General features: G+C 44.5%; 1 protein-coding gene across 8 annotated transcripts in view; it reads left to right on the top strand.

Moving 5' to 3' along the window:
• The window catches only part of SMOC1 (SPARC related modular calcium binding 1), a 798046-nt gene that overhangs the window by 531422 nt on the left and 239178 nt on the right, over positions 1–27446 (top strand). For all 8 annotated transcript variants that reach the window (XM_085627140.1, XM_085627133.1, XM_085627137.1 and 5 more), the window contains one exon: positions 13402–13484. In XM_085627140.1, the coding sequence (XP_085483266.1) occupies positions 13402–13484 (83 nt within the window). The remainder of the gene's footprint in view (positions 1–13401; positions 13485–27446) is intronic.

Here is a 27446-nt window from a genome sequence, read left to right on the forward strand (position 1 = left end):
CACGAGCTTCATGCTAATTGGCTGTCAACACTTCAAACCAGGAAGTGTTGGCAGCCATCTTGTGCATCGGTAGAACCGAGGCACAAGAAAATAGAAAAAGAAACGCGAAAAACAAGAAAAACAAGAAAAGGGGGCAGGGTAGAAATTAAGTCCCCTTCAATCCTGAGGGCCCCTGGGGGCCAACTAGGCTACCAGGTACCTCCAGTAAGCGCCACAGGCCTGCGTTGCAGAGAGGTGGTCCAGGCCCCTTTTTCCACCTCTGTGCAACGCAGCTCTGTGCCGCTTACTGGAGGTACTTAGTGTAGTGGGCTAGTCGAACCCCAGGGACCCTCAAGATTCAAGAGGACTTAATCTCCCAATTTAAAATGGCCACAGGGTGTGTTTTCACACATGTCACCTCAGGCCCCCCCTCCCTTCACCACTGTGCAAGCGCGCCCGTGGCGCGTTTTAAGAGGTAGTTTTAATCCCCCTGCCCTATTATGTACTAGGGACTTACAGAGGAGGTCATGCTAATCACAGGCGTACCCCAACGCATAGTGTTCCCTAGTGTATGTAGGTGTTTTCACTGTATTCTAAGTGTCTTATAGCATAGCACTGGCTCTAGGCCTGGTTAGTCAGAGTCAGTTACCACCAGTACCAGTCTGAAAAAGTTGTGGGCACAGGATGATTTTGCAACAAGGCCTCTTTCTGCTCCTCGGTTGGTTCTTTCTGCACATGTCTTGCTTCTTCCTGCATTTTTCTTTGTCCATGAAATGTCCAACTAACTATAACGCCCCTGAAACCTATGTTTTTTTCAGTGAATTTCTAAGGTTTTTTAAATGCTAATTTCTAACTATAACGTGCCTGAAACCTACGGTTTTTTCATTGAATTTCTGAGGTTTTTTAAATGCTAATTTCTAACTATAACGTGCCTGAAACCTATGGTTTTTTCAGTGAATTTCAAAGGTTTTTTAAATGCTAATTTCTAACTATAACGTGCCTGAAACCTATGTTTTTTTCAGTGAATTTATATATATGTATATATATATATTTATATCACCAAGAATTGATGGCTGTTCCCAAGCCTCTTTTTACGGCGGGCACACGGCAGGGGTAGCCACCCCCAAATATCGCAAAACAATCCACTGCGTCTAACTTCCGGAATTCATGGATGAAAGAACAAAACACTGGAGCCGCGGCCTCAATTCAGAAGTGTGTTTATTTAAACACTAGGTCCGACGCGTTTCGGAGTTTACTGGCACTCCTTTTTCACGGGCAACAGACTGTGTTTAACAAAGTAATTTAAAGTGCAAGTGCCGGTCACGTGCTTATGAACACAAAAGAAATACTGTGAAGTGTTTATCATCAATTCCTAATAATGTTCTGACATTTGATCATTAGAATACTGTGCAAACCATAATTATTAAATGTCTCATTTAATAATTATGGCACACCACTAACTCATCAAATCAACTAAGAGAAACTTCATCCAGGACAGAATGCTCTCCAACTCCAAGGAACTCTTCGCCATTATATAAGAATTCACCAGACCCCAAAGCAAAACTACCGATGTCCCTCCCTCCCAAGACCTCTGGAACAAACTCAGCTCCTTCTTCCACCACAAGATCAGGGCGCTCTATGACAACTTTGATGACCAAGACCACGGCACCGACCCTACACCCTCCGCCAGCGATGCCGCCCAGCCGACCCGCCTCACCTGGACCCTTATAACCACAGAAGACACCGCAAAGACTATGAAAAGCATCCACTCCAGAGCACCCACTGACCCCTGCCCACCGCATATCTTCCACCGGGCTGCCACCGATATCGCACCAGAACTAAGACGGACAATCAACTGCGCCCTCGAAGAAGCCACGTTCCCCGGTGAATGGAAACACGCCGAAGTCAAATCCCTCCTCCAGAAGCCGTGTACAGACCTGACTGACCTCAAGAACTACAGGCCTATCTCCCCTTCGCCGCCAAAGTCATTGAGAAAGTCGTGAACACCCAGCTAACGCACTTCATAGAAACCAAAGTCCATGACTCCTCTCAATCTGGATTCTGTAGCAACCACAGCACAGAGACCGTCCTCATAGCCACCAGTGACGACATCCACACCCTCCTCGATCAATGCCACACTGCAGCCCTCATACTGCTAGACCTCACAACAACCTTCGACGCTGTCTCCCAGCGCACACTAGCTGCCAGACTCCACAACGCCGTTATCCAGGGAACGGCCTTAGACTGAATTTGATCTTTTCTCTCAGGCAGAACACAGAGAATAAGACTTCTGCCCTTCCTCTCCGAACCCACAGAGATCAGATGCGAGTACCCCAAGGATACTCCCTCAGCCCCAAGCTCTTCAACATCTACATGGCCCCCCTTGCCACCATCATCAGAAAACATGGACTCATATTATCTTACGTCAATGACACCCAGCTCATCCTCTCCCTCACCAAGGAACCCAACATCACCAGGCACAGTTTCAAAGAAGGAAGGAAAGACGTTGCATCCTGGATGAGCAGCAGCTGCCTGAATCTCAACTCTGAGAAAATGGAAGTCCTCATCCTTGGGTCCACCTCTTCTGCATGGGACAATACCTGGTGGCCCCCTGCCCTCGGAAACCCACCCACCCCAACGGACCATGCCCGCAACCTCTGCATCATACTCGACTCCTCACTCACCATGAACCACCAGATCAACACTGCTGTCCAAGGGGGAGGAGCCAAGATGGCCGACGGGTCGGACGCCTGAGCTCCCGGCTCCGTGGACCGTCCGGCTTCTTTTGTTAATCCTGATTAATCCTCCTGACCTGCGCCGCCCAGCCGCCGCGGATTACCGGCATTGAAGTGACTGGCGTTCTCCTGACACCTTTATCGGCGGGTTTGGTGGCTGACTCGGTGTCTACTACGACCTCCGGCGCTCCCACGGGTCCCTGCGTAGATGGCCGCCGCTGGACGCCGAGGGATGTGGACGGGGTGCTGAGCTGGAATACTGCGGGTGATCGCGGGGGAGGAAATGCTGGCCGTGTGACTGGAGTCAGACCCTTACGTCCGGGTCGGACTCCCCCGAGCGCCGGCAGTGGTGTGGACGACGTCGGAGCCCCCTAATGCTAGCTCTCCTCCGCCACCCTGAAGACAAGCGAGCGGACTCCATTTTGTAGCGTCTTCCTGCGGCGAACGGCCGGTTCTCGCGGTGGCCGTGGGGCGCTCTCGCCCGGTGCAGCTCCCGAGTGGAGCACGACGCTTTTCCGGTGTCTACATCCTCGGATCATAGTCAATTTTGTCCCGTCACTAATTGCCCGCAGTGGAGATGACAATGGCGTCTGCTCTTCTTGCTGAGACGCTGGCTGACCCTGGACTCGCAGTGTCTGCGCGCCCATGTGCCCCGGAGCTGATTGCCGCATCGGAGGAACAGCGGGATAGTGCGGACCGATGCTTGGTACAGAGGGACCCGACCTGTGGGGATGTATTGGCCGCCCTTGTGGCGTTAAAAGTGGCAATGCAGAGTACTTGCCGGGCGCTGACCCGGAGAATCGATGAGGCACCGGTTGCAACGGGACGTTCCCGGCTGGAGGATCCCCCGCCGCCCCTGTTTTCTCCTGGAGGTGAAACAATGTCGCAGAGTGGGGGGCCGGTGGTGCGGAGTCCTCCTGGCTACAATGTAACGCGTCAACCCATCGACACGGATACAGTTGCAGGGACACCCTTCACTTTGAACGTTGTGACTCTGCCTACGAACTATCTGCTGAGACCTAGCCTTTCGCTTCCCTTGCCAGATGTTACCCTGAAAGCACCTATCGCTCGAGCCTCTGTGGCATGTTACTGCTGCGTTAGGGACCCTGTGGTACGATACGTCTTCATTGTCCCCTTTCCTCGAGAGCGGCCATCTTGTCTCTTTGTCCTGGCTGAAGGTGACTCGCAGCAATGGACGGGCCTGAATCATATCTGCCGGTCCGGACAGGGGTGATGGCATGCCGGTTGTCGCTTTGGTTGGATCGGCATACGGGGCCCTGGACTGATACACGTTTTGTAATTTTGGATGAGTAGTCTTTAATGACCAGTTTTTGTTACATGTCGCTGCGATTTCGCCTCCTGTTTCCTTCTTCTGCCGGGGGGAGGACTTGTGAAGTGCTGAAGTGCTGGGTGTTATTGAATCGGGACCACCGGGTTTACGTGGGTCTTTTAATACTGTACTGTACATGGCGCAGGATGTATGAGCGGCGCGGGAGTCCGGGAGTTCGGCAGTGTGGTGGGCTCCTCCCCGCTTTATGGTCTTTTTTCCTTTCTTCTTTCCTTAATTCTATATTTCGGGTTCCTATGGGGCGACAGACACGTAGCTAGGGGGGGGGTAGGCCATAGCCTCGGCATGCGTGTAGGGTGGGGGGTCTTCTTCGATACGTTTTTTGTTACTATGGGCCTTCTTTTTCTTTCTTCTGTCCTTTTCCTACGTCTTTTTCTAGGGTCAGTGGGGGGGAATGGTGTTAGGAGGGTAGCGGCTGGGAGGCACATTTCGCTGCGTATCTATATCCTGGTATTATAGTTTCGTGCCGCCATTTTAGATATGTTCACTGTTAGTTGACTCTCCTGTTGGATGTTACCCATTTATTGTATGTTCGTCTGTTCTGTGCACTGATCCGTTCTAGCTCTGTATCTCCTTAACTTTAAAACTTTTTAAAATTAACCTTACTGTCTCCTGCCACTCAGTGCACGTGGATTTTGCAACATAGGTCGTATGCTTTTAGGTGCTGCCGTGCCACCGAGTGGACGCGTACTTTGCTATCAAGCATCAGAAGTGTCGAGGCCGGCCGGATGGTTGTAGGCCCGTATTTGTCTTGTACACAGTGCTAAATAAAGGTTTAAAAAAAAAAAAAAAAAAAAACACTGCTGTCCAAATGCTTCAACACCCTCTGTGTACTCCGCTAAACCTTCAAATGGATCCCCCTGACTCCAGGAAGACCATCACCCACGCACTCATCACCAGCAGACTAGACTATGGATATGCGCTCTACGCCGGAATCAGCAAAACACTTCTTCACAAACTCCAGACCGTCCATAATGACCAAGCCTGACTCGTCCTCAGCATCCCACAACAGGACCACATCACCCAGAACCTCTGCGACCTCCATTGCCTCCCCGTCAAAAAAGAATAGCCTTCAAACTGCTCACACACGCCTACAAAGCCCTCCATAACACCAGACCCCAATACCTCAACGAAAGAATCTCCTTACACGCCCCGAAGAAAAACCTCTGCTCCGCTGACCTAGCCCTAGCCCTAGCCACTCTCCCCCGCATCCACAGGGCCAGAACGGGTGGCAGATCCTTCTCCTACATTGTGGCCAAGACCTAGAACAAACTCCCCCTCAGCATCAGAGGAACCCGACACTGCACCTATTCAGAAAGGACCTCAAGACCTGACTCTATGGATAACCAAGGAGCTACCCGCACCCCCTCCCGCCCAGAGCGCCTTGAGACCCTCACGGGTGAGTAGTGCGCTTTATAAACGCCTGATTGATTGATTGATTGGTTGATTGAGAGAAAAACAGAAGTAATTGAGACAATTTGCAAAAAGCCTTCGTTCTTTGCAGATAAAACTTCAAACAGTGTTTAATGTCAAGCGCATGCAAAGCTTTTGCCCCTGCCGAGGACAGATTAGGAAAGAATTTAGGTAGAACTATAGGTTCATTGAGGTGATAAGATGAAGGCACTTTAGGTATGAATGAAGAATTAGTGTTTGCAGGATTACTCTGTCTGGTAGGAACTGAAGATATGGCTCTTTTATGGTAAATGCCTGGATTTCGTTGATACGTCTAGCTGACGTGGTGGGCAAGAGAAAGGTCAACTTCCAAGAAAGGAACTTCAGCTCGCATTCATGGACAGGCTCAAAAGGAGGTCGCATAAGCTGCAACAGAACCGTATTTAGCTGCCAAAGTACTGAGGAGGTTTAACAGGTGGGTAAGACCTAAAAAGCCCTTTCATAAACTCTTTGATAAGCCGATTGGACCACAATGATCATTGATCTGGATGTCACCTGTACCTAGAAATAGAAGCCAGGTGGAATTTTATGGAAGAATATTAAAGTCCTGCTTTGGCTAGATGCAGAAGATAAGGCAACATCTGCTCAGGTGTGGCAGGAAAAGGATGATATGACTGAGTAGTACACCATGCACAAAATCTCTTCCATTTAGCCATGTAACACTTGAGCGTGAAAGGGACTTGAGCCTTCTGCAGTATTGACCTGCATTCCTCAGAGACGTTTAAATTTCCAAATGCAGCGTATTGAGGAGCCAAGCCAAAAATAGAAGGCCTGGTTCATGTGGAGAAGATCATCCTATGGTGGAAAGAGAATGACAGCACTCTCTAATAGGTGATACAGCTCCGTGTACCAGATTTGTCTCGCCCATCCCAGGGGATGAGGATGAGCCAACACGGCTCTCGCTTCATCTTTTGGAGAACTCGAAGGATGAGAGGAAACGGGGGGAAGATGTAGGCGAACATCCCTGCCCATGAAAAATAAAAGGTGTATCCCCAAGAATCTGGCTGAGGAACTCTGCTGGTGAAAAAGTGCACTTTTTGTTGAGGGACATATTGAACAGATCTAATGTTGGACAACCCCAATACTGGAAGACTATTGTCAGCTCTCGGTTGTTGAGCTCTCATTTGTGGCATTGCTTGGTTACTCTGCTGAGAGAGTCGTTGTGGACTCCCGGTACTTGTTTCACCCACAAGGAGATGTTGTTGGCAAGAAGCCATTCCCATATCTGCTGAGCTTGAAGGCAAAGCGCTCAAGATCTTGCGCTGCCGTGCTTTTGAAGGTAGAACATGGTGGTGATATTGTCAGTCCTGACGAAGACCGAAGAACCTTGTATCCGAGGAAGGAAGGCTTTCAGGCCGAGGAACACTGCTCTGAGTTCTAGAAGATTTATGTGGCATTCCGAATCCTGCTTGGACCATTTGCAGTGAACCTGCAATTCCTGGAGGTGGGCCCCCCATCCTTCCATCGATGCATCTGAGGTCATCACCAGTTGAGGCACTGTGTGAAAGAAGGTGCGACCTTGAGAAAGATTTTTCTTGACCATCCACCAGGACACCGCAGCTTTCATTGCTGCGGAAATTTGAATCATTTCATCGAACGATCCCCGAGACTAAGCCCACTGCACATCCAACTGTTCATGCAGCAGTTGCATGGGGAGACGGCAACTGGGGATTAACTGAATGCAAAAGGACATCATTCCCAGCATGGACTTGTATACTCTCACAAAAACTGACTTTTTAAATGCCAGAAGACATGTCGTATCCTGAAAGTGTAAAATCCCTTTGTGAGTGGGAAAGGCTTTGCCGAGGTCTGTGTTGAGGCATACCCCTAGAAAAGTCAGAGATTTGGGAGAGATGAGAGAAGATTTTTCCAGATTGAAACAAAGTCCAAGAGACTGGAAGAGGTTCCGACAGGCTTGTGTGGAGATTTTAGCTGCCTGATAAGTCAGAGCTTTTATTAGCCAGTCATCCAGTCCAGGTACCTGAACATCTCAGGAAAGCGTCTATCGGGCCATGCACTTGGTGAAGACTCTGGGAGCAGAATTTAAACCAAAGGGGATCACTTTGAATTAGTAATGGAACCCTGCCAATTCGAACCTGAGAAATCTGTGATTCTTGGGGTGTATGGGAATGTGGAAATAAGCATCAAGGAGATCGAGAGAAGTCAGATAATCTCATTTTTCCATGAGAAGAAGGATCTCTTGTAGAGAGAGCATCCTGAATGATTGCTTCTTGATGAACTTGTTCAGTAAACTGAGGTCCATGACCTGTCTCCATTTCCCTGACTTCTTCTTAATTCATAAGAAGTGGGAGTAAAACCCCTGATTGCGCTGGTTGAGGGCTACTTTCTCTATGGCATGCTTGAAAAGAAGCGATCATATTTCTTCTCTGAGATCGGATAGATGCTAAAGAGGAACTTTCCCTGGTGGAACATTTGGAGGGTGCCGAACAAACTCCAGGGTGTGACCGTGCTAGAAGATGTCTAACACCCATTTGTCTGATGAAATGGATTTCCATTTGTTTTAAGAATTTGGAAAATGTGGGACTGAATTGAAGTGGGACTGTGATGGCAGGGGCCTGGTAATTCTCATTGCCTTCTGTTGCAGTCTTGAAATTTCCCAGCTGATTGATGACGATTACGCCCTGTGGGTCTTGAATAAGAAGGCATGGCATTGGATCGGTAAGTTTGATTGTAAAAAGATGGTTGATTGGTATGCTGTGGATAAGATTTGTACCGCTGGTGGAATTGCTGCCGAGATAGGCATTGCCCCCAAACTCATCCACAACACAAATGAGCTGAAAACAGCGCTGCTGGAAACTGCCTAGCGACTTAGCCGTGTCTGTGTCCGATTTAATTAATTGTAGTGCTTAATCTATGTGCTTCCCAAACAGACACTCTCCATCAAAGGGCATATCCAGCATCTTGGCCTGCATTTCTGGACGGAATATAGTAGCCCTCAACCAACCCTGTCGACACAGCTTGGCTGCTCTGCCATCTTGCGAAAAGCGGTGGATGACACATCCATGGCAATCTCAATGAGCCCTAAAGATGTTTTTTCCCTTCAGACAGAATGTCCTTTTTATCTCCCGGTAGATGTTCCAACAGAGTGGAAATGTCAGATCTTTCTAGGATGGCTATGACATTGGAGGCTCTAATGGAGGTGGCCACCAGAGCAGAAAACCACTTTCCGATGTTGTCAAGACGGCGTCCTTCCTTGTCAGGTTTAGCTGTACATGGAGACAATGGATTTTTGGCTCGCCACTGTGCTGCCTGCATAATGACCAAATCTGTCTTGGGATGTCCAATAAGCCATGTGTACGAGATCTCAGGGGCCTTGTACTTTGTGTCCAGTTGTGGTACAACTGCTAGAACAGATGCTGGTGTTTTCATGAGCTTGAACCTCTCCTGCCACAAAATATCTACATTGGGAATTTCTCTGATGGAACGCTGAGTGCCTGGCTTGAAATCATACAGAAAACATTCAGCCTGCTTAGCTGGCATAGGCAAATCAAAGCGCTTAGAGGCACGCTCTGCCAGATCATGAAAACGACCAATATCTGCAGGCAGTGAATCCACAAATGGTGGGATAGGAGATGGCGGCATGGGGACTATATAATCGTCCCATTCATCATGAACATCTAGATCAGTATGGATCTCACCTTCCTCCATTTGGTGGTGATCCGTATCCTGTGTCCTCGGTAATGATGAGAGGTGGAGGCAACACCCTTTCTCTTATGGACTTTGGTGTGCTTTGGCCGGCAGGATGAATAGGAACCTCTTGAGGAGGCGGAGGCCGTTGGGGAGCCTTATCGTCCAGAAGCGTCTATAATAGTCATCTATTATATGACGTCATTCTGATACCAAAGAAACTGGAACATTAATAGATGCTTCCGTAAGGTGATGGCGTTCTCCCTCTCAGTCATCATAGGGATAATGCTCCTGGAAGGCATCAGGTCTATGTATTGAAGAAGAATCTCTATCCACGAAAGAATAATCCCCTGAAAGGTAAGCGGATGGATCATCGTCCTGAATGTCCTCATCATCCGAGTCCTGGCATTTGACCCTTAACTGGGATAGACTATAAGCAGGGCCAAACAAGCCCTCATCCTCAGACTCTTGAAAGTTCAAAAGACGAGCTGAAGGTAAAGGGGATATCTTTGAGAAGTCCTGTATATGCTTCTGTGGGTGCATGAAGCTGGATTTCCCCGCGGTCGACGGGTCCATCAACGGTGTTGATGATGGCGCAGTCGCCTATACAGCCGTCTGCGACATCGATGACACATCGTGGATGACCTAGGTCAGCAGTGACGTCAGCAGTGCAGTCGATGGGCCGGTAAAAGATGGTGAAATCTTTGTTGATGGTGACAACGCAGTCAGTGTCTGCTGTGAGCCTGACAACGCTGCTGTCATTGACGTTTTGTCTGTTTTCGTAGTGGCTGATGCCAAAGAGGTCGTCGACGGCACGGAAACAATGCCTTCTTCGTAGATGGCGGAATCTTCGACAATGAAGCCGTCGAAGGATGAGTTAAATGGTCCCTGAAATGAGCCTGGGGAGCAAAAGCTGGTGCTGAAGCAGATTTAGTAGTCTCCACCTGGGCCTTTTTGAGGTGTTTCCCACCAGATTTTTCCTGGGACTTGGATGTTTTAGAGTCCCCATGGTTAGAAGTTGAGTCGTCTTCCTTTCTATTCCTAGAGGAAGAATGAGCTTTTTCCTCAGTTTCAGGCTCTGGGTCTGAGGCAGCCTTCTTCTTTTGGAGCCAGAGGAGCAGGCTACCCTCCCTATCCTTGAGGGTTTTGGCTCAAAAAGTGCGCCAATATTTGCATTCCCTGGGTTTATGGTCAGGGTAGAAGTAATACAGACACTGTTTGTGGGGGACTTCTGAGGAAAGTCTACACTTCCTACAGGTCATGCAGGGCCTAAACAGCCCTTTTTGAATCTCGGGCATTTTGAATGAAAGAACAGGCAAAGGCACAATTCAATAGTAGTTTGAATCTAGCTGAATAACTGAAAGCTGGAGGTCAAAAGTTGAAGACACTGTCACTAAGAAGAGAAACTTCCTATCATACGACATGCTGTCTGAAATCTGAGGTATGGTGGCCCTGTAGGGGAAGGGTATTCTGATGGCTCTACTCTGATTTGCTGAGCTTTGGATGTTATAAAATGATGTTGAATGGTTAATAAAATTGTTGTTTCTTTTCCTATGGAGGTCTATGCTAATGTTTTAGGACTGCTATTTTTTACTGTTACTGTGGGACTCCCACCATGAGGACAGGGAAGATTCAAACATGTGAATCTATAAAAGATACAATACTGGAGATAGATAGTACAACATACTTTAATACCACTCAAAAAATGTTTTTCATCCGACTCCTTTGGTGGAGTTAATTTGCACAAATAAACACTTTTGTCAGTACCACTACAAACAGCAACTAATGATAGTTTGATGAAATTACTATTATGAATATTTGAGAAAAACCTTTTGAGAATTTTAGGATCTTTGCTTCTTACGTGTTTTTGGCAAATACGATGCACTTAATGTAGTACTCTTTCTCATGAAATAATAATTCCCAATGTCTACTTTGGGAAACTGCTTCATCCATCATATGATGGAAGAATGTGATCACTATTAGACAACTGAACATCAAGTTTTCAGGCATTAGAGTTTTTTCAACTAATGAATTACTACTGTTATCACTTACTTCCTAAATACATACTGAAAATGTTAATTTCTGTGTGTTACAGATTTGTTTAGCTAGAACTTGTTTATAATTTGGTTTTTTCACATACCAGATTTTTTCTTTAAGTGCATTGTGTGCTTTTGCTTTATGTTGTCATAATCCAACTATCTGGATACTTTTTTCAACTTGAGTCACAGATTTCTTTTTAATTATAATATCTCTATGCCAGCACAGATAGTATTTATTTACTTTGGTTGTATTATCATTTGAGGCTATACTTCTTACATAGTTAGAAAGCCCATAAACTATAGCTGTCTCGGATTTCAAAGAGATCTTTTTTAGCTGAGTGGTTAGTAACTCATTAACCATCTGTTCAGGTAAGATTGTTGACAATGTCAGGGCGATTCAAAAGATCACCATCAACTTTACACACCTTGGGACTGATTCACAAAGGTAAACTTACACTTTCGTGTAAGCTTACATTTTTTCTATTCACTAACTAGTTAATAGTAAGTTTAGGACTGTGGAGACTCCACAGTTGGAGCAGAGCACTACACAAATAATAAGATAGGACTGTCCTATCTTTTCATGAGAAGAACTCCCCGCACCAGCCGTGGAGTCTCTGCAGTGGCAAACTTACTTTTAACTCGTAGCTTGTGAATACCCCAAAAACTTCAAGTGTACCATTGCAATTCAGGCCCATACAGTCTGAAACTCACAATGCCTTTCAATGTCACACATATTTCAATCCACTGCAACACGTAGAAAAATGTAAGCAGCCTGATGGAATGCACTCTAAATATAAGTCAAATTGCCAGCCCTTGCCCAAATAGCAACACATAAGTAAACACAGCATTTATTTTTTTTATTTATAATCTAAACATAAATAGATGTCCATTCAAAGATTCAACAGAGTGATAAAAGTGGTAGATCCCTCTCGGTAGTTGGGTTTAAGTTTTGGAGCAGTCTGTGGAGTTACCCAAAGCAAAATATAAAGGCATTTCGGAAAAAAAATTAAAACCAAATATTTGATAGGCTAGTTACATGAGAGGGTTGATTCTGTGTTGGGGCAAGTGCTTGGATCACACATTTTTGTATCAGTTGTATCGAAGCGCTAATCTAGTATAAAAAAACTAACGTAAAAATATGTCAAGTTTATTCCACTAAAAACATTTCATACAACAATTGATCTTTGAAGTGCCGTAGGGCGCTGTATGGTTTAACAATTCCGTTGCCTCTAGCAACAGTATTACTGTGCATACCCAAAATTGAATACATGGTATGGGTTCAGTTAATACATCACTTTCAATTTTCAGAGACCTGCATCACACATACTTCAAAATAGCATTGTGCACAACATGTTAAATTGCATCAGATGGCATTGCAAGAGGAGCCTACACTGGACAGTTGATGGCGTGAAAGAGATTTGTCTGTGACTCTGGATAACAAGAGTGAAAAACTAGCATTGGCAAAACCAATAGGTCTTACCTGTGACTCCTATTGACTTTTCCCAATGTTTGTTTTTTGTACTAGATGGCTCTTGTGCTTGTACATGCAGCTGCAGCTGCCAGGTTGGAATGATTTTTTCTTCAAGCCAAAGAAAAGCCCATTTCTAGATGGCAGCAGTGTACATGTGCACACAGGTGAGATAGCCATTATGATATGTATTTTCTTATGATTTAAGAAAGGAAGCTGAAATGTAGTATGAAGCACTGTATAAAAACTTTATTAAAATAATATTCCACATAAGTAGTTTACTGTGCAGTTGCTAGGAATAGATGTGAAAGTCTCTGGGAAAATAGGAAAAAACTGTCAAAAAGCTCAAAAAAGAAGCTTTAGACAAGTCAGAACAAAAACTGTCCAGTTTCATGAAACTAAACCCAGGGTTAGCATGGGCATGAAATGTGAAAGCTCAGTTTCAATAAATCCTGCTCTCTTGTGAAATGAGTGGTGAAAGTGATCTCTGGCAATAAATGTATTACTTTGCAAACAACAATATGCCTGGTATACTCTGATGCAGCGGTGCCACTTAACATTTCCTATTACTCAAATCTATGGACTTGTTATTTTGCTGTTTCTAGGGTAATGTGTAGTTCTAAGAACACATTAACATCTCATATAAGTCACAGACAGATTTTCCAGGAGGCTTTAGTTAATATACTTGATACTTTATCAAGACATATCTTTTTCCTTATTGTCTTTCCCTAGCTATGAGACACCAGTTTGTGAAAGTGATGCAAGATGGAAAAGCTCAGATACAGATGATCCCTTTAGGGAAAGGGAGTTACCAGGTGAGAAACATATAGTTTGTATGACTTGTTAGATGAACAGCATGGATAGATTAAAAGCAGACAGTGATACCTTATTTATGATGGAATGACTATAAAATAAAGATATCTAGGACCTGGAGATGAGTTATCTATTTATCTTGATGGATAAAGCAGGGCTGAAAGGAATTGTGGTTGTTGCCTGGGAGGTAATGGTATATCTGAAGGCAATGGCATTTGAAGAGGAGTTTGGAATTAGCTAGTATTTTTACATCATTTCCTCATTGGTTGTGAAAAGAGCACAGAAGTCAATGTATCTTTTGGCTTTAACCCTCTTGGATCAAAGAAAGCCAACTGTACTAGCAATCAATTATGATAATCCATTATGTATTGTGTTAGTTCCATGATGAAAGTTTATAGTCCTATTACTCTGTATACTTAGAGAGAAAGAGAAAGTGAAAACAAGCGCAATCTTGTTGGTCACAACACAGTTCAGTAGGAAACCCTACATATCCCCTGGTAGATGTAGTGCAGGCAGTAAGCATTGTTCAGGAAAACTGGTGTTAGGTTTAAGCACTAAAGGTAAGAACACAATACAATAAAACACTCATACCAATTTAGAAAAATGTAGAAAAATGTAATACACAATATGACACAACATTCTTAAACAGATTAAGGGATGCAGAGAAGTGGGTTTTTCAAGTTTTATGGCACAAATGTCTAAAGATTCCCATAGGAATAATGAAGGTGTAAACGTCACTGTCATACTGTGTATTACTGAGAAACGACCAGAAGAGGCAGCTGGATATATTTATCAGGCTGGCACTTTGTACCTTATTGGAATTCTATTTACAACCATTACAAGACAGGCAGACACAAGAGCTGGTTTAATTCTAGCTGTTTTTCAGGCAACACAAAGAACACTTTTTAAAAGTTACTTTTCCACTACAGCCATCAGAATTCTGCTTTAACCACTGAATTCGATTTTTGATAAAAAGTGAAAAATAACTTTCAAGCAAGTTTCCATTATTTTCTCTGGCCAAATTATGAAAATAGGGTATTATTCACAATTGGGGGATTTTAGAGCAAAATGTTCCTTTTCCCGCAAATGGCAGCTGCTCATTACTGTTCACTGTAGGCACATACTTTTCTTTAATATTTAGGATATTTGGCTATTATTCTTTAAGCTCCCTGACTTGTAGGCTTATTTGGCACACTTAGGGGTGACATAAAAATGGATGAAAGTAGTTTTCCTGCATGGCAGGTCACTTATTCCTGCCAGGTGTTACTCCATGGGTTTTAAAACTGCAGCCAGCAAGGTCACTATGGTGCTCTGTGGCTTCATACATTTTAGTCATTCATGTGGATGGTAAAAATATACACTGCTACCTATATCTGATGTGTAACTTCCATGCCACTTGAGTATTTCTTTCTCCAGCTATGATGACCTTACTGGAAAGTGAGATAAGCAAATTAGGCATAACCAAGTTTAAACTTATGCTTTCAGCGGCAAAGCACATGCACAGTGAGACTGAAAAACAACTTCACACTGCTCGGCGTGCTAACAGCAACTAGTACCAGAAAAAACAGCCCATAAATATGCCAAGACTCTAGAGAGACCACTGAGAAAAGCTGTATGAGCAGCAACCTTGTTTTGTTGTTCAGTATCCTTGAGACAAGACACAGTGCTGCATTGGGAGGAGGTAGTTTCCTCCAATGTGAATTCTGCTCATATGATCCTATCTCCCAGACCATAAATCTCCTGTATGTTTACCTTAGGCTGCTATATAGTCCCTATCAAGTGCAACTCCATTTTCCCTTGGATTTCTTTGATGAATACATCCATTACTTCTTCAGTAATCGTTGGGGTAGGAGGCTCTGTGCCAGATAAATATGCGGCTAAGGTGGAGTTCTTTTTTAATTTGGTTCTTCCTTTTAAGCTGTGGTGTCACTGAAGCTCTGGCATCCTACATGGGTTGGACCTGGAGTTGTGGCCGAGCTGTGCAGAGGTGTAGCTATATCCATGAGATGAGGGATATACAACGCAGAAATTTCTTAAAAATCACCATGATGTATCTAACTAAAAAAGATGACGTAAAATGCAGGAGATAGAGATTTAGGGACATATCAACAACAACCGGCGATAATTATCGCTAAGCGCACTTAGCGCTAGGATAATTATCACCGGCGTGGATTTTTATCGCTGAGATAGCGTGCTATTAGCAACACTTATCTCAAAAGCGATAAAAATCCTAGCACTAACTGCCAAACGTGAGATTATCGCTGGAAATCCAGCGATAATCCCACGAAGTTTGGCGATAGCTTGCTGATAGGGCCTCACATACTTAGCCATGATATCCACCTTACATAGGATATCATGGCTAAGTCAGTTTCAAAGCAGGCGTAAGGAAAGTAGCGATAACAGAGGTTATCGCTACTTTTCTTGTCGCTATGCTGCTTTGCGTGAGGCTTGATAATAGGAGAAATGTTGTTTAGCGACATTTCTCCCATTATCCTGGGGAGGAACGCCCACTTTGCATCTCATTAGAAATGCAAAGATGGGCGTCAGGAATTCAGGTGCTAAGGCAAGGTTTCACGCGATAGCGTGACCTTGCTAATATAGCGATAAAATTATCGCCGCTTTTCGGCCGAAAACGGCCGCAAAAGCAGCGATAATTTTATATCGCCGCCTTGTAGATATGCCCCTAAAAGAGGTAGTGGAAGGGAGGAAATTTGAGAGCTGTCAGGTGTACCAATGGGAACGAAAATATTTTGAAAATGTCATCAACATTCATGGAAACCCTTCAATAAAGTTTAAAAAGCTCCCAACCAGTCTATGCCATGTGCAGGTTGCAGACTTCAATCCCAATCTGAGGAGGCTGAGCCACTTCTGCAGGGATTTGTGCGTGTAGGTCAAGGAAGGCTCACAAGAACAGTTGAGTTTTTGGGAGCCTTTTTAATGAAACGGTGTTGCCGAATCTGTCTGAGATTAAAGGGAATGTTATTCCAAATTTTTGCTCCTAGAAATCTAAAAGATTTAACTCCTATATGTTTTTTTTATTTGGAGGAATGTGAAGTACCATGTTTCCCAGCCTTTAAGCTGCAAACCGATAAAATTATGAAGATTTGTTTAAGTGGAAAACTTTATATATAAGACATAGGCATTTGAAATGGATTCTCCACCTCGCGTGCAGCCAGTGGAGCTTTCTCCAGACCTCAGACAAACAATCATATTTGTTCTGATAGACCTATTTGGGTGAAAATTATATCAATTGTGTGATTCTTTCAATGAGTAAGATTTGTGATCAAATAATTTAGTCTCCGTATTTCCATTGAGCTGAGTAAATTCACAGCTTTGTGTTCCCTCAACTGTACATGTAAATTAAATCACCAAGCACTATTGTGTGCTTTTGATTTATCAATACCTGAGCAATGATCTCTAAAATATGGTCAGTGGTTTATTTAATGGTATGGCGATAACCCACTATAACTAGCCAGAAGTGAGAGAGGGTGATTTGTGTTTTACAAATTAGGAGGTCAAAGATATTTGAGTTCCAATGGTTAATGCCAGATGCCTAAAAATTGTCTTTAATAATAATCTGAACCGCAACATCTGTAGAGTACTGACTGAATTCCACAGAGACTGGAGCGCTGGAGGAGCCTCCCCCTCACCCTGTTGGGAAGAGCAGCAATGTACAAAATGATCATGCTGCTTAAGCTGCTATACTCCCTACATAACACCTATTACACAATACAGGACGAGATATTCCCTCAAATAGAGGTAGTCCGGACCCTCCTGTGGGATGGGGGACACCCTAGAGTAGCAACTAAAACATTCAGAGGAATCAATACGATGGGGGAGTTGCCCTTCCAGATGCGCGAGCCTACTACTGGGCTTCCCACCTGGTGGTAATTTAATGAATGGCGCCACGCGCCAGGAGATCATCCTACCTACGCACTTGAACGAACACAGTTTCACACCCATTCCTACCTACATTACCTTTACAAAGGTCGAGGTTGGCAAACGTTATTGCCTGCAACACAGATCATGGTAGAGGCCTGGAGAAGAGCCGGGAAGCCCATGGGATGGGACAAAAAAGTGACCTGGGAGACCCTGCACTGGAAGGGAGCACTATTGAAGGAAATTGGGAAGTTAAAGGGCTACAGCACATGGTACGCGATAGGTATATCAAGGGTAGGAGATGTCTTGACGGAAGGGAGCCTGATTTTGTTTGCTCAACTACGGCAGGAATACCAACTTCACAAAACGCAGTATTTTCAATATATGCAATTTAGGCATGCCTGGCAGGCAGTAGGGATATAAAGCAGAGACATACCAGAATATGTCCCTTAGAGGGAAGGCTGCTCTAGGGTGAATAAATAGAAAAGGCCATCTCGTGGACCTACAAAATGATCAATAACAATATGCCCAGCACCTTACAGGATAGATGGATAAGAGAGGTGGGAGAAATGGATGACACAGATAGGAATGCCGCACTGATGCACCCCTGAGAAATAGCAATACAACCTTGGCTCCGACTAATACAGTATAAAACTTTACATCACATATACTACGACAGGACCCATCTGCATAAAATGTTTAGGGTAGAAGATCCAATGTGCCTCCGTTGCCATACTTAAAGGGGACCATACATACACACGCTATGGGAGTGTTCAAGGATACAGGAATACTGGAGAGACATGCTAAGTGAACTTGGGAAAATATTAAAAGATACTATACCACCTGATCCCAAATATGTACTCCTGGGTGTGCCAACAGATGTAGACCTCCCCAGGGCTTAGCTCCTGTTTGCCAACCTAGGCCTGACAATAGCCAAGTAAGATGTGGCTAGGAAGTGGGGGGTGTCAGAAACACCTACTATTAAGGAATGGACAAAAGCAATGGAACTTTACATGGTAACAGAAAAAGTTACATATAAGGTGCAAGGATGCCTGAGAAAATTTTGTAAGATATGGACCCCATGGTTGGAATACTATGGTATAGACCTGGAGGAAGACATAGCCGAAAAATAATGATATGTGTTATAGCTTGAGACCTGGACTAAAGGTGGGATTAGGGAATGATTTGGGTGTTATGACATATGCTAAGGATGAAACTAGTTACTTACCTGTACACTATGGTTCTCCAGTATTGATATCTTTCATAGATTCACATGCTTGTATCTTCCCCGTCGTCATGGTGGGAGTCTCACGGTAAAGGAATAACAATAGCAGTAAAAGAAAAACTGCATAGAAAACCCATAGAGATGTATAGTGTTTGGTAACCTATCATCATTATTATGTGGTCCAAAACTCAGCCAATCAGCTGCCAGCCCTGACATCACACTCCCCAGCAGAGCCACCATACCTCAGATTTCCAGCCCGAGTGAGAGCCAAGGATGTATCCAGAGATAAAATGGTCTACCTGACAAACGGGGAGGCGGGCGGGCCGCATGTGAATCTATGAAAGATATCAATACTGGAGAACTATAGTGTACAGGTAAGTAACTAGTTTATTCTCCAGTATTGAATCTTTCATAGATTCACATGCTTGTATCCGAATAGAGAGCAGTACGTATACCATATTGCGTTTCCAGGATAGAAACCCCTTTTTTCTCAGGGTTCTGCTTCTTATCACTAGGATATAATAAATACCTAGAACCATAAAAATATTAACGACCGTGCATTGAAAAAATTATCCAATGACGACATCTATATATATGAATATCCATATGTATATATATACATGTATAACACAAAATTGTAATAAGAAAATAATATAGTTTCAGAATGTATGGTCTGAGAAATACCTTATTGAAACAGGTGACGTAGAACTGCTTGTCCCACCGCTGTATTCGCTTTCCACGCTGTGTCTAGACAGTAGTGTCTAGTAAAGGTGTGCACATTTGTCCATGTTGCTGCTCTGCAGATGTCCGGGAGCGATACTCCTGCGAACAAAGTCGCTGAAGTTGCCATCTTTCTCGTGGAATGAGCACGAACTTTGGATCGCAGAGGTTTTCCAGCTTTCTCATGGCATAAGAAAATGGCAGAAGCTATCCATCCTGAAATACTAGATCTGGACAGAGCTAAGCCATTTCTAGGCCCAGAAAAGGCAACAAATAGTTGGTTTGTCTTTCGAAATGATTTCGTTTTGTCAATATTGACTTTTAGGCACCTTTTGATGTCTAGAGTATGCAGAGACCTTTCCGCTGCAGAAGAGGGATCCTTAAAGAATGTAGGCAACACCACGGGTTCATTGAGATGAAAAACAGAAGGGATTTTGGGAATGAACTTAGGATTTGTCCTGAGAATGACTTTATCATGTCTGCATTGAAGAAATGGTTTTGCAATAGAGAAAGCCTGGATCTCACTGACCCTCCTAGCTGAAGTGAGGGATAGTAGCAAGGCTGAACTGTAATTCAGCTTTATGTACTGGTTCAAACGGAGGCTTCATGAGCTGCGCCAGGGCCGTATTGAGCTGCCATGGGACCAGCGGCTGTTGAACTGGAGGGAACACTCTGAAGAGCACTTTGAGAAATTCATTTATCACTCTTTGAGACCAAAGAGATGGATGATTTGGTACTCTGCGATATCTTGAAATAGCTGCAAGATGCACTTTGAGTGAAGCATGTGAGTGTCCTGCTTTGGCCAAATGCAAAAGGTACAGGAGAATTTGCTCTGGAGAAGCATTAAAAGGATGCAGAGCTTGAGAGGAACACCACTGGCAAAATCTCTTCCATTTCGCTGTGTAAGTTTTATTTGTTGAAATTGCCCGAGATTGAGAGAGGATATCCCGGCATAGTTGAGAAATATTTAAGGAGTGGAATTCGTGCTCATGAGGTTCCAGGCTGAGAAGTTAAGCGATGTCAATTGTGGATGGAGAACTTGTCCGTCGCTCATAGAGATTAGGTCTTGAATCAGTGGAAACTGTATTCTGGGGGCCACCGACAACTGGAGGAGCTCCGAGAACCAGAACTGTCTCGGCCATGCCGGGGCTATCAGAATTAAATGGCACGGTTCTGATCTCATTTTCCGTAACACTCTCGGTATCAGAGGAAACGGAGGGAATGCGTACGCGAATATTCCTGTCCAGCGAAGATGTAGAGCATTTCCCCAAGATCCCGCCTGAGGGAACCTGCTTGCAAAGTGCTTGCATTTTTGGTTGTAGTGGTTTGCGAACAGATCCAGAGATGGGGTGCCCCATAGACGAAACACTCTTAGAAGTTGACCTTGAGCTAATTCCCACTCGTGGGAAACACTGTCTGATCTGCTCAGGGTGTCTGCCTGTGTTTTGTGAACTCCTGGAACGTGCTGAACCTGGAGAGAGATGTTGTGCAGCAGGAGCCGTTTCCAAATCTCTTGAGCTTGTTTCGATAAGAGCTTTGAACTTGTACCCCCTTGTTTTAACAGGTAAAACATCCTCATCGTACTGTCTGTCCTGACTAGTACCGTCGAATCGTGGATTCTGGGGAGGAACGCATGTAATCCCAAGAATACTGCCTTTAGCTCCAACAAGTTGATATAAAGCTGAGCTTCGTGAGTGGTCCAATGTCCTTGTATTTCGAGGTCTTGGAGGTGTGCCCCCCAACCTTGAAGTGATGTGTCTGTCGTCATAACATAACTGGGACATTGAGGTTCGAAGAGCAGTCCTGTTGTTAAATGTTTTCTGATCCTCCACCATGACAGAGCTGCCTGTATCTGAGGAGTGATGGTGATCCGATCTAGGAAGAACACTGGGGATTGCACCCATTGCTTGTCGAGAAGCTCTTGGAGAGGCCTTATGTGTAACCGGCAGTTGGGAAGTAAGGGGATGCAGGAAGACATCATCCCCAACAATGACTTGAAGGTTCTTACTGAAGTGAACCTTCTTGTTTGCAATTGTGATGCCAGATTTAAGATTTTTTGAGTGCGCTCCTCTGAAGGATAAGCTTTTGCTTCCTTTGTGGGAAGCATGGCTCCTAGAAATTAAAGGGATTGCGACAGAATGAGAGATGATTTTTCCATGTTGATCCGTAGTCCTAGGCAATGGAAGAGATACATGCAGCATTGCAGGGAGTGCAGGGAGTCCTGGTATGATGCACCTTTTATGAGCTGGTCGTCCAGATACGGATAAATCTGGTGGCTTTGTTGTCTCAGGTGCTCTGCTACTGGCGTCATGCATTTCGTGAAAACCCTTGGCGCCAATTTAAGACCGAAGGGTAAGACTTTGAATTGGTAGTGGCGCCCTGCCACCATGAAACGTAGATACTGCCTGTTTGATGTGAATCGGGATATGAAAATAGGCATCTAAGAGATCTAGGGATGCCATATAGTCTCCTCTGCGTAGCATCAGGAGGATTTCTTGTAGAGACAGCATACGAAACGATATTTTTCTGATGAATTTGTTCACACCTCTTAGGTCCATTACCTGCCTCCATTTGGAAGTCTGCTTTTTCTTTATCACAGAGAAATGCAAGTAAAATCCTTTCCCTCACTGATGAGGCGGAACTTCCTCTATCGCCCCTTTCACAATAAAAGACAAGGTTTCTGTCTTGAGGGCTGAAAGATGCTGTTGTTTCCTGTGAAAAGGTGGTTGATTTGGGGGCTTCTGTCTGAATTCTAAGGTATGGCCTTGATGTATCACGTCCAGTACCCATCTGTCCGCTGTTGTTGACAGCCACTGCTGATAAAAAAAGAGAAAGGTAATGGTCTTTTTTGAGGTATGACAAGATGGTGGGCGCCTTGGTAAAGTCACTGTCTCCGATTGGAGTGCTATGATTTTCCTCGTGCAGCAGACTTCCCTCTGGACTGCTGCTGGTAGGAAGTGTTTGAAGAACGAAACTGCTGGTTGTTTGAAAACTTCCGGTACCCCTGTTGATTGTAAGGTTGGTACCTATTAGACTGGTAAGAAGATCTCTGATTGTACTGGCCTCTAGATCCTCTTCTCCGAAAGGACTGGAATATACCTTGTTGCAGGGAGCCCAGCGCTCGCGCTGTGTCTGTGTCTGATTCGATTCCTTGGAGAGCATCGTCTACATGTTTGCCGAAGAGATTCTCCCCGTCAAAGGCATATCCACAATTTTTGCCTGGACTTCCGGCCTGAATGCAGTGGCCTTTAGCCAGCCTTGTCTCCAGAGTGCCACTGCTCCAGCCATCTGTCTAAACGCCACCGACAAAATGTCCATAGCTATATCGATGGATTCAGAGGCTGCCCTAGCCCCATCCTGCCAAATAGTGGTCGCTTCTTCCTTTTTGTCATCTGGGAGATGAGCCAATAATGGTGCAATGTCCGACCACATTTGCCTATTGTAACGACTGATAAGAGCTAGAGCGTTTGAGGCTCTAATCGAAGCCGCTGCCATCACTGCAAAACGCTTTCCAGTGCCATCCATCCTTCTTCCTTCCTTGTCGGGGGGAGCTGAAGTAGCCAAGACTGGCTTTTTGGACTGGCTCTGTGCCGCCTGCATTACCACTGATTCTGGGCGCGGATGCCCAATTAGGCATGCTGGAGAAGACTCTGGGGCTCGATATTTCTTCTCTATTCTGGGCACCGAGGCTGCAACCAAGGCTGGATTTTTCGTGATCTTTAAACCCTCGTACCAGATATGACTGATCATTGGAATAGATCTAATAGACTTTCTAGATGATTCTTTGAAGTCATAGAGGAAACAATCAGTTTCCAAAACTGGCAGTGGAAGATCGAACTTCTTGGAGGCCCTTTCCATGATGTTGTGGAATCCTCCAATGTCCTCCGGTGGAGAATATGCCGGAGACGGTGTAGTAGGCAAGATATATTGATCCCAAACGTCGCCCGCTGGATCCTCATGAAGAAGTTCCCCTTCTTCTGGCTGGTCTTCTCCATCACTCTCTGCGAAATCATCTCAAATTGTAATTCTTGGAGGAGTGCGTATTTTTGCACCGTAGGTGGAGGTTGAACCACCGAAGCTTGAGCTGCAGGTTGAGAATTGCCTGAGGTATTCGTGGCAGGGGTGTTAGCCTCTGGAAAAAGACGATTATAGTCATTGATCATGTGTCATAAATCAGTCACTAGAGAAACAGGCATAGAAATTGACTCTTCCCTCACATTAGGATGCGCCTCTTCTTCCTCCTCATACTCGTATGACTGTTGGAAAGACTCATACCTTTTGGAGACGGATACCGGACGGTCTTTAAAAGAAAAATCCCCCTGCCCTTCCTGGCAATCTTCTTCGTCTGTGTCCTGGCTCTTAATTTGTAGCTGTGAGAGGCTATAGGCCACTCCATACAACCCTTCATCTTCTGATTCTGGCATATCCAGCAGATTTGAGGGTGTGGAAGCGGAGATATTTTTGTCCATGCGGTAAATTCCGTGGTTTTCTTGTCCGTCGACAAGCACGTCGATGGTGGAAAACTCCTGATAGAGATCATTGACATTGATCTTGCCATTGGCAACTTAAAGGTCTTCGTTGACGTTGCTCCCGTCGACGAGGTCGATGATGAAGAAATCCGAATGGTCGTCGACGAAGTCATCTGTGCACCCTTCGTTGATGACGATCTTCCCGTCCACGGAGTCGTCGATGAACCTTTCTTCGACGGCGTTATCTTTGTAGCTGCCGTCGACGCCGCTGTCGTTGTCGAGATTGTTATCGCCGATGATGTAGTTTTCACAGAAGCAAACGCCGGAGACGTTCCAGCCTTCGTCGACGGGGCTGAAGACACCACTCTCATCTCTGAAGCCTTCTTTAGAGGTGTATGAGGCAGAGAAGATGAAGACGCCTCCTTTAATTTTCTGCTTTTTAGCATCCACTTTGTCCTCAGAAGTATTTGACTTCCGTTTTTTAGAAGATTGTGCCTTGGAATCATCCTCTTAGTCAGTCTCAGAGGTGGCCTTCTTTTTCTGAAGCCACAACAGCAAACGTGCTTCTCTGTCCTTTAAAGTCTTGGTAGAGAAAGTTCTGCAGTGCTTGCACTCCTTAGGCACATGTTCTAGATGAAGACAGTACAAACAATCTTTGTGGGGGTCTTCAGAATATAATCTGGCCTTCCCACAAGATCTGCATGGCCTGAAAAGCCTCTTTATAGAGCCTTCAGACATATTTAGACAATAGATGAAAAACAGTACCTCCAATCCAGATGAAAGTTAAAAAGTTGACCAAGGAACAAACTGAGCAAGGCTCAGGGAGACTCCTTCTCACACGACGGCGGTTGGAAATCTGAGGTATGGTGGCTCTGCTGGGGAGTCTGATGTCAGGGCTGGCAGCTGATTGGCTGAGTTTTGGACCACATAATAATGATGATACGTTACCAAACACTATACTTCCCTATGGGTTTTCTATGCAGTTTTTCTTTTACTGCTCTTGTTATTCATTTACCGTGAGACTCCCACCATGACGACGGGGAAGATACAAGCAAGTGAATCTATGAAGGATTCAATATTGGAAAAATATATATGATTGTAAATATTGTCTGCTTTGCTGGCCGACCATTCTAGCATTGTTTCTGTAACACCAGATGTAAACAAAGATATGTTTGCAGCGTCATGTATTCCCAGAAAATTAATAAAGATTAATTTAAAAAAAATAATTTTAAAAAATTGTCTTTAATGACCAGTGCAACACCCCCCCTCCTCTGCTTGTGTCTCTATTTTGACTGATGGGGTTATACAAAGATAGTAAGGCAGGTGCTAAGTCATGGGAGGAGTCGGTAAGCCAGATTTCTCGAAGAACATGAAGGTCCCATCTGTTTGCAGTGATTAAGGGCCTGATTTATTTATTGTCAGGTGGCCTGTTTCTCCATCACGAAGACATAGTAAATTACTTGGTTGCCCTGATGGATGTGCCGCCCGCCAAATCTAGAAATGGCTGCCAAGCTGGCATTTATTTCTAAAGCATTGGCAGGAACTGCCGTCATGACAGTTCCTGTCAATGCTGTTTACAGTTCGGTGCACAGCTTTGTCAACCTGGCTGAGCCATGCACCAAACAGTTTTTTTCCCAAAAAGAAAATCCAGAACAAGTATTTTCTTTTTTATAAAAAAAGAAAAGGCTCTCCTCACCATTAAAGTTTCCTCCCATGGCAAGGGGAGCATTAAGCTGTTTTCACTGCCCTTTACGGCCAGGGTTTTCCTGGTGGTGATGGGCTGTGAAAACTGACCTCTAATTCAGCTCATCTAAATTAGGCGGGTGGAATTAGAGGACTTCCTCTGAAGGCCCTTACTGCATACCACCGTAATTAAACCTAATGTCGGTGGTATAGATACCCTGTCATCATTGCAACAGAGTATCTATTCTACCTAGATATAAATCCGGCCCTAAGTCAGAGCACACAGTTAATAGAATATGCATGTAAACTCAGAACTCTCCCTTCCGAATTCTGTCGCCGGATGAGGCAAATATTGTGTTGTGTGTGTTAAAATGTTGTGACTCAATGCCTGCAATGAATGGGCTGTTGTGGATACTGGACACCAGCACCATGTGATGTCACCTCTCCACTCTTGGTGACTAAAACCTAACACATGGAGGGAGCCCTTAGGTCATTACAGAGCAAGTGAATAGAACCGTTAATAACTTTTATGACAAAATGAGAGTTTGCCTCCCATCTACATTAAGTGAAGGCAGAAAAATTACAGATGGCTGCAATTTAGACTTCCTGAAATTAGTGTTGAAGCCGGCTGGAGTCTTGGGGGCTGCATTAAAATGGTGGCTTCTGGCTTGGGAGACTACTTACGGGTTCCTGGAGTGGACTTAGTCAAAACACTCTCTAGATTTTCTGTTCCGGTACCTATCTGGCTTTCTTTCTGGATTGTTAGAAATGGGGTCAGAGTATGAACCATTCTGGCAGAGTCCAGTTGTAGTTTGATTTGGTGAGGTCAGAGACCAGAACTTACACCCAAATGTGCCTTTGAAGTGGGGGTGACTTCAAAGAAGGGTCTTTGAAGTACACACTGGTCCTTTCATCCCAGCCCTGGCTCAAGGCTATCAGTAAGGGGTAATGAGCCCTTTGTGCGGGAAACAGGACATGCCTATTCAGATGTGTCAGCTCACCCATCCCATCCTGCTCAGGAAGAATGTCGATTAATATGCAGACATACCTAACCTTTCTGTGTTTGTGGCTGTCTAGAGGGAATGTACAAAGTGTATCTGTCACCGACCTGTATTGGAGACAGGCTGCAAGCAGACAGAGCAGGTAGAGCAAAAAAAATGTCCACTTTCTAAATGTTGATGTATAGATGTAGTTGTGCGCACCTTTTACTACGTTAAACTGTTACTCAAGAAAATTAAACTAATGTGCGTGCAACCTTGGTGGAGGTAGCCTCTCCCCAGGTACAATCAGAATATAAATGAGTGAAGCTTCTTGAGAACAGGTTGCACAGCGTAAATCAACTTTTCATATTATTAACAACAATTTGTTCACACTAACTGACAAACTTCACAAAAAATTATTTTTTTGCATCACACTATGCATTATACCTTGTTTAACATATGTATTTTAATCATCATGCATGTAAATAAACAATATCCTTTTACATGAATTAATAACAACACTCTGAAATATACACGAACATTTTATCCAAAGTTCCAGCTTTTGTCTTCCTTATGTCAATAGCACTGTCCAATACATTTCAGGATTTTAACAATCCCCTCTTCAGGGGCCTTCTGAGCACATAAACGTCAGGATACGTTGTCCATTTCCCTCTGTTGTAAAAAAACCCAGACCTCCTCTCTAAACTCTGGGAGTGACGCCACTGGCAGTTTGTTCCGAACTGAGAAATTAACACACAGACAGTGCCCCACTGCTGCTCTGATGTATCTTGTTAAACTGCCACAAGCTGATTAACAATGTCTAAATGTGGCATTTATAAAATAGCAATGTTAAATCCAACTTTACCATTAAAGAGGATTTATCATTACAATTCCAAAGATATAAAGCATGATGCAACTATTCCTTTCCAATCAGGAATTACAGCTTAAAAGTGTATTAAGGAATTTCCAATGTTAACCTATGAGGGGAGTAGGCCTCACAGTAGTGAA

Source organism: Triturus cristatus, chromosome 9 (assembly GCF_964204655.1).
Source record: "Triturus cristatus chromosome 9, aTriCri1.1, whole genome shotgun sequence".
In the NCBI taxonomy this organism is placed as follows: Eukaryota; Metazoa; Chordata; class Amphibia; order Caudata; family Salamandridae; genus Triturus; species Triturus cristatus.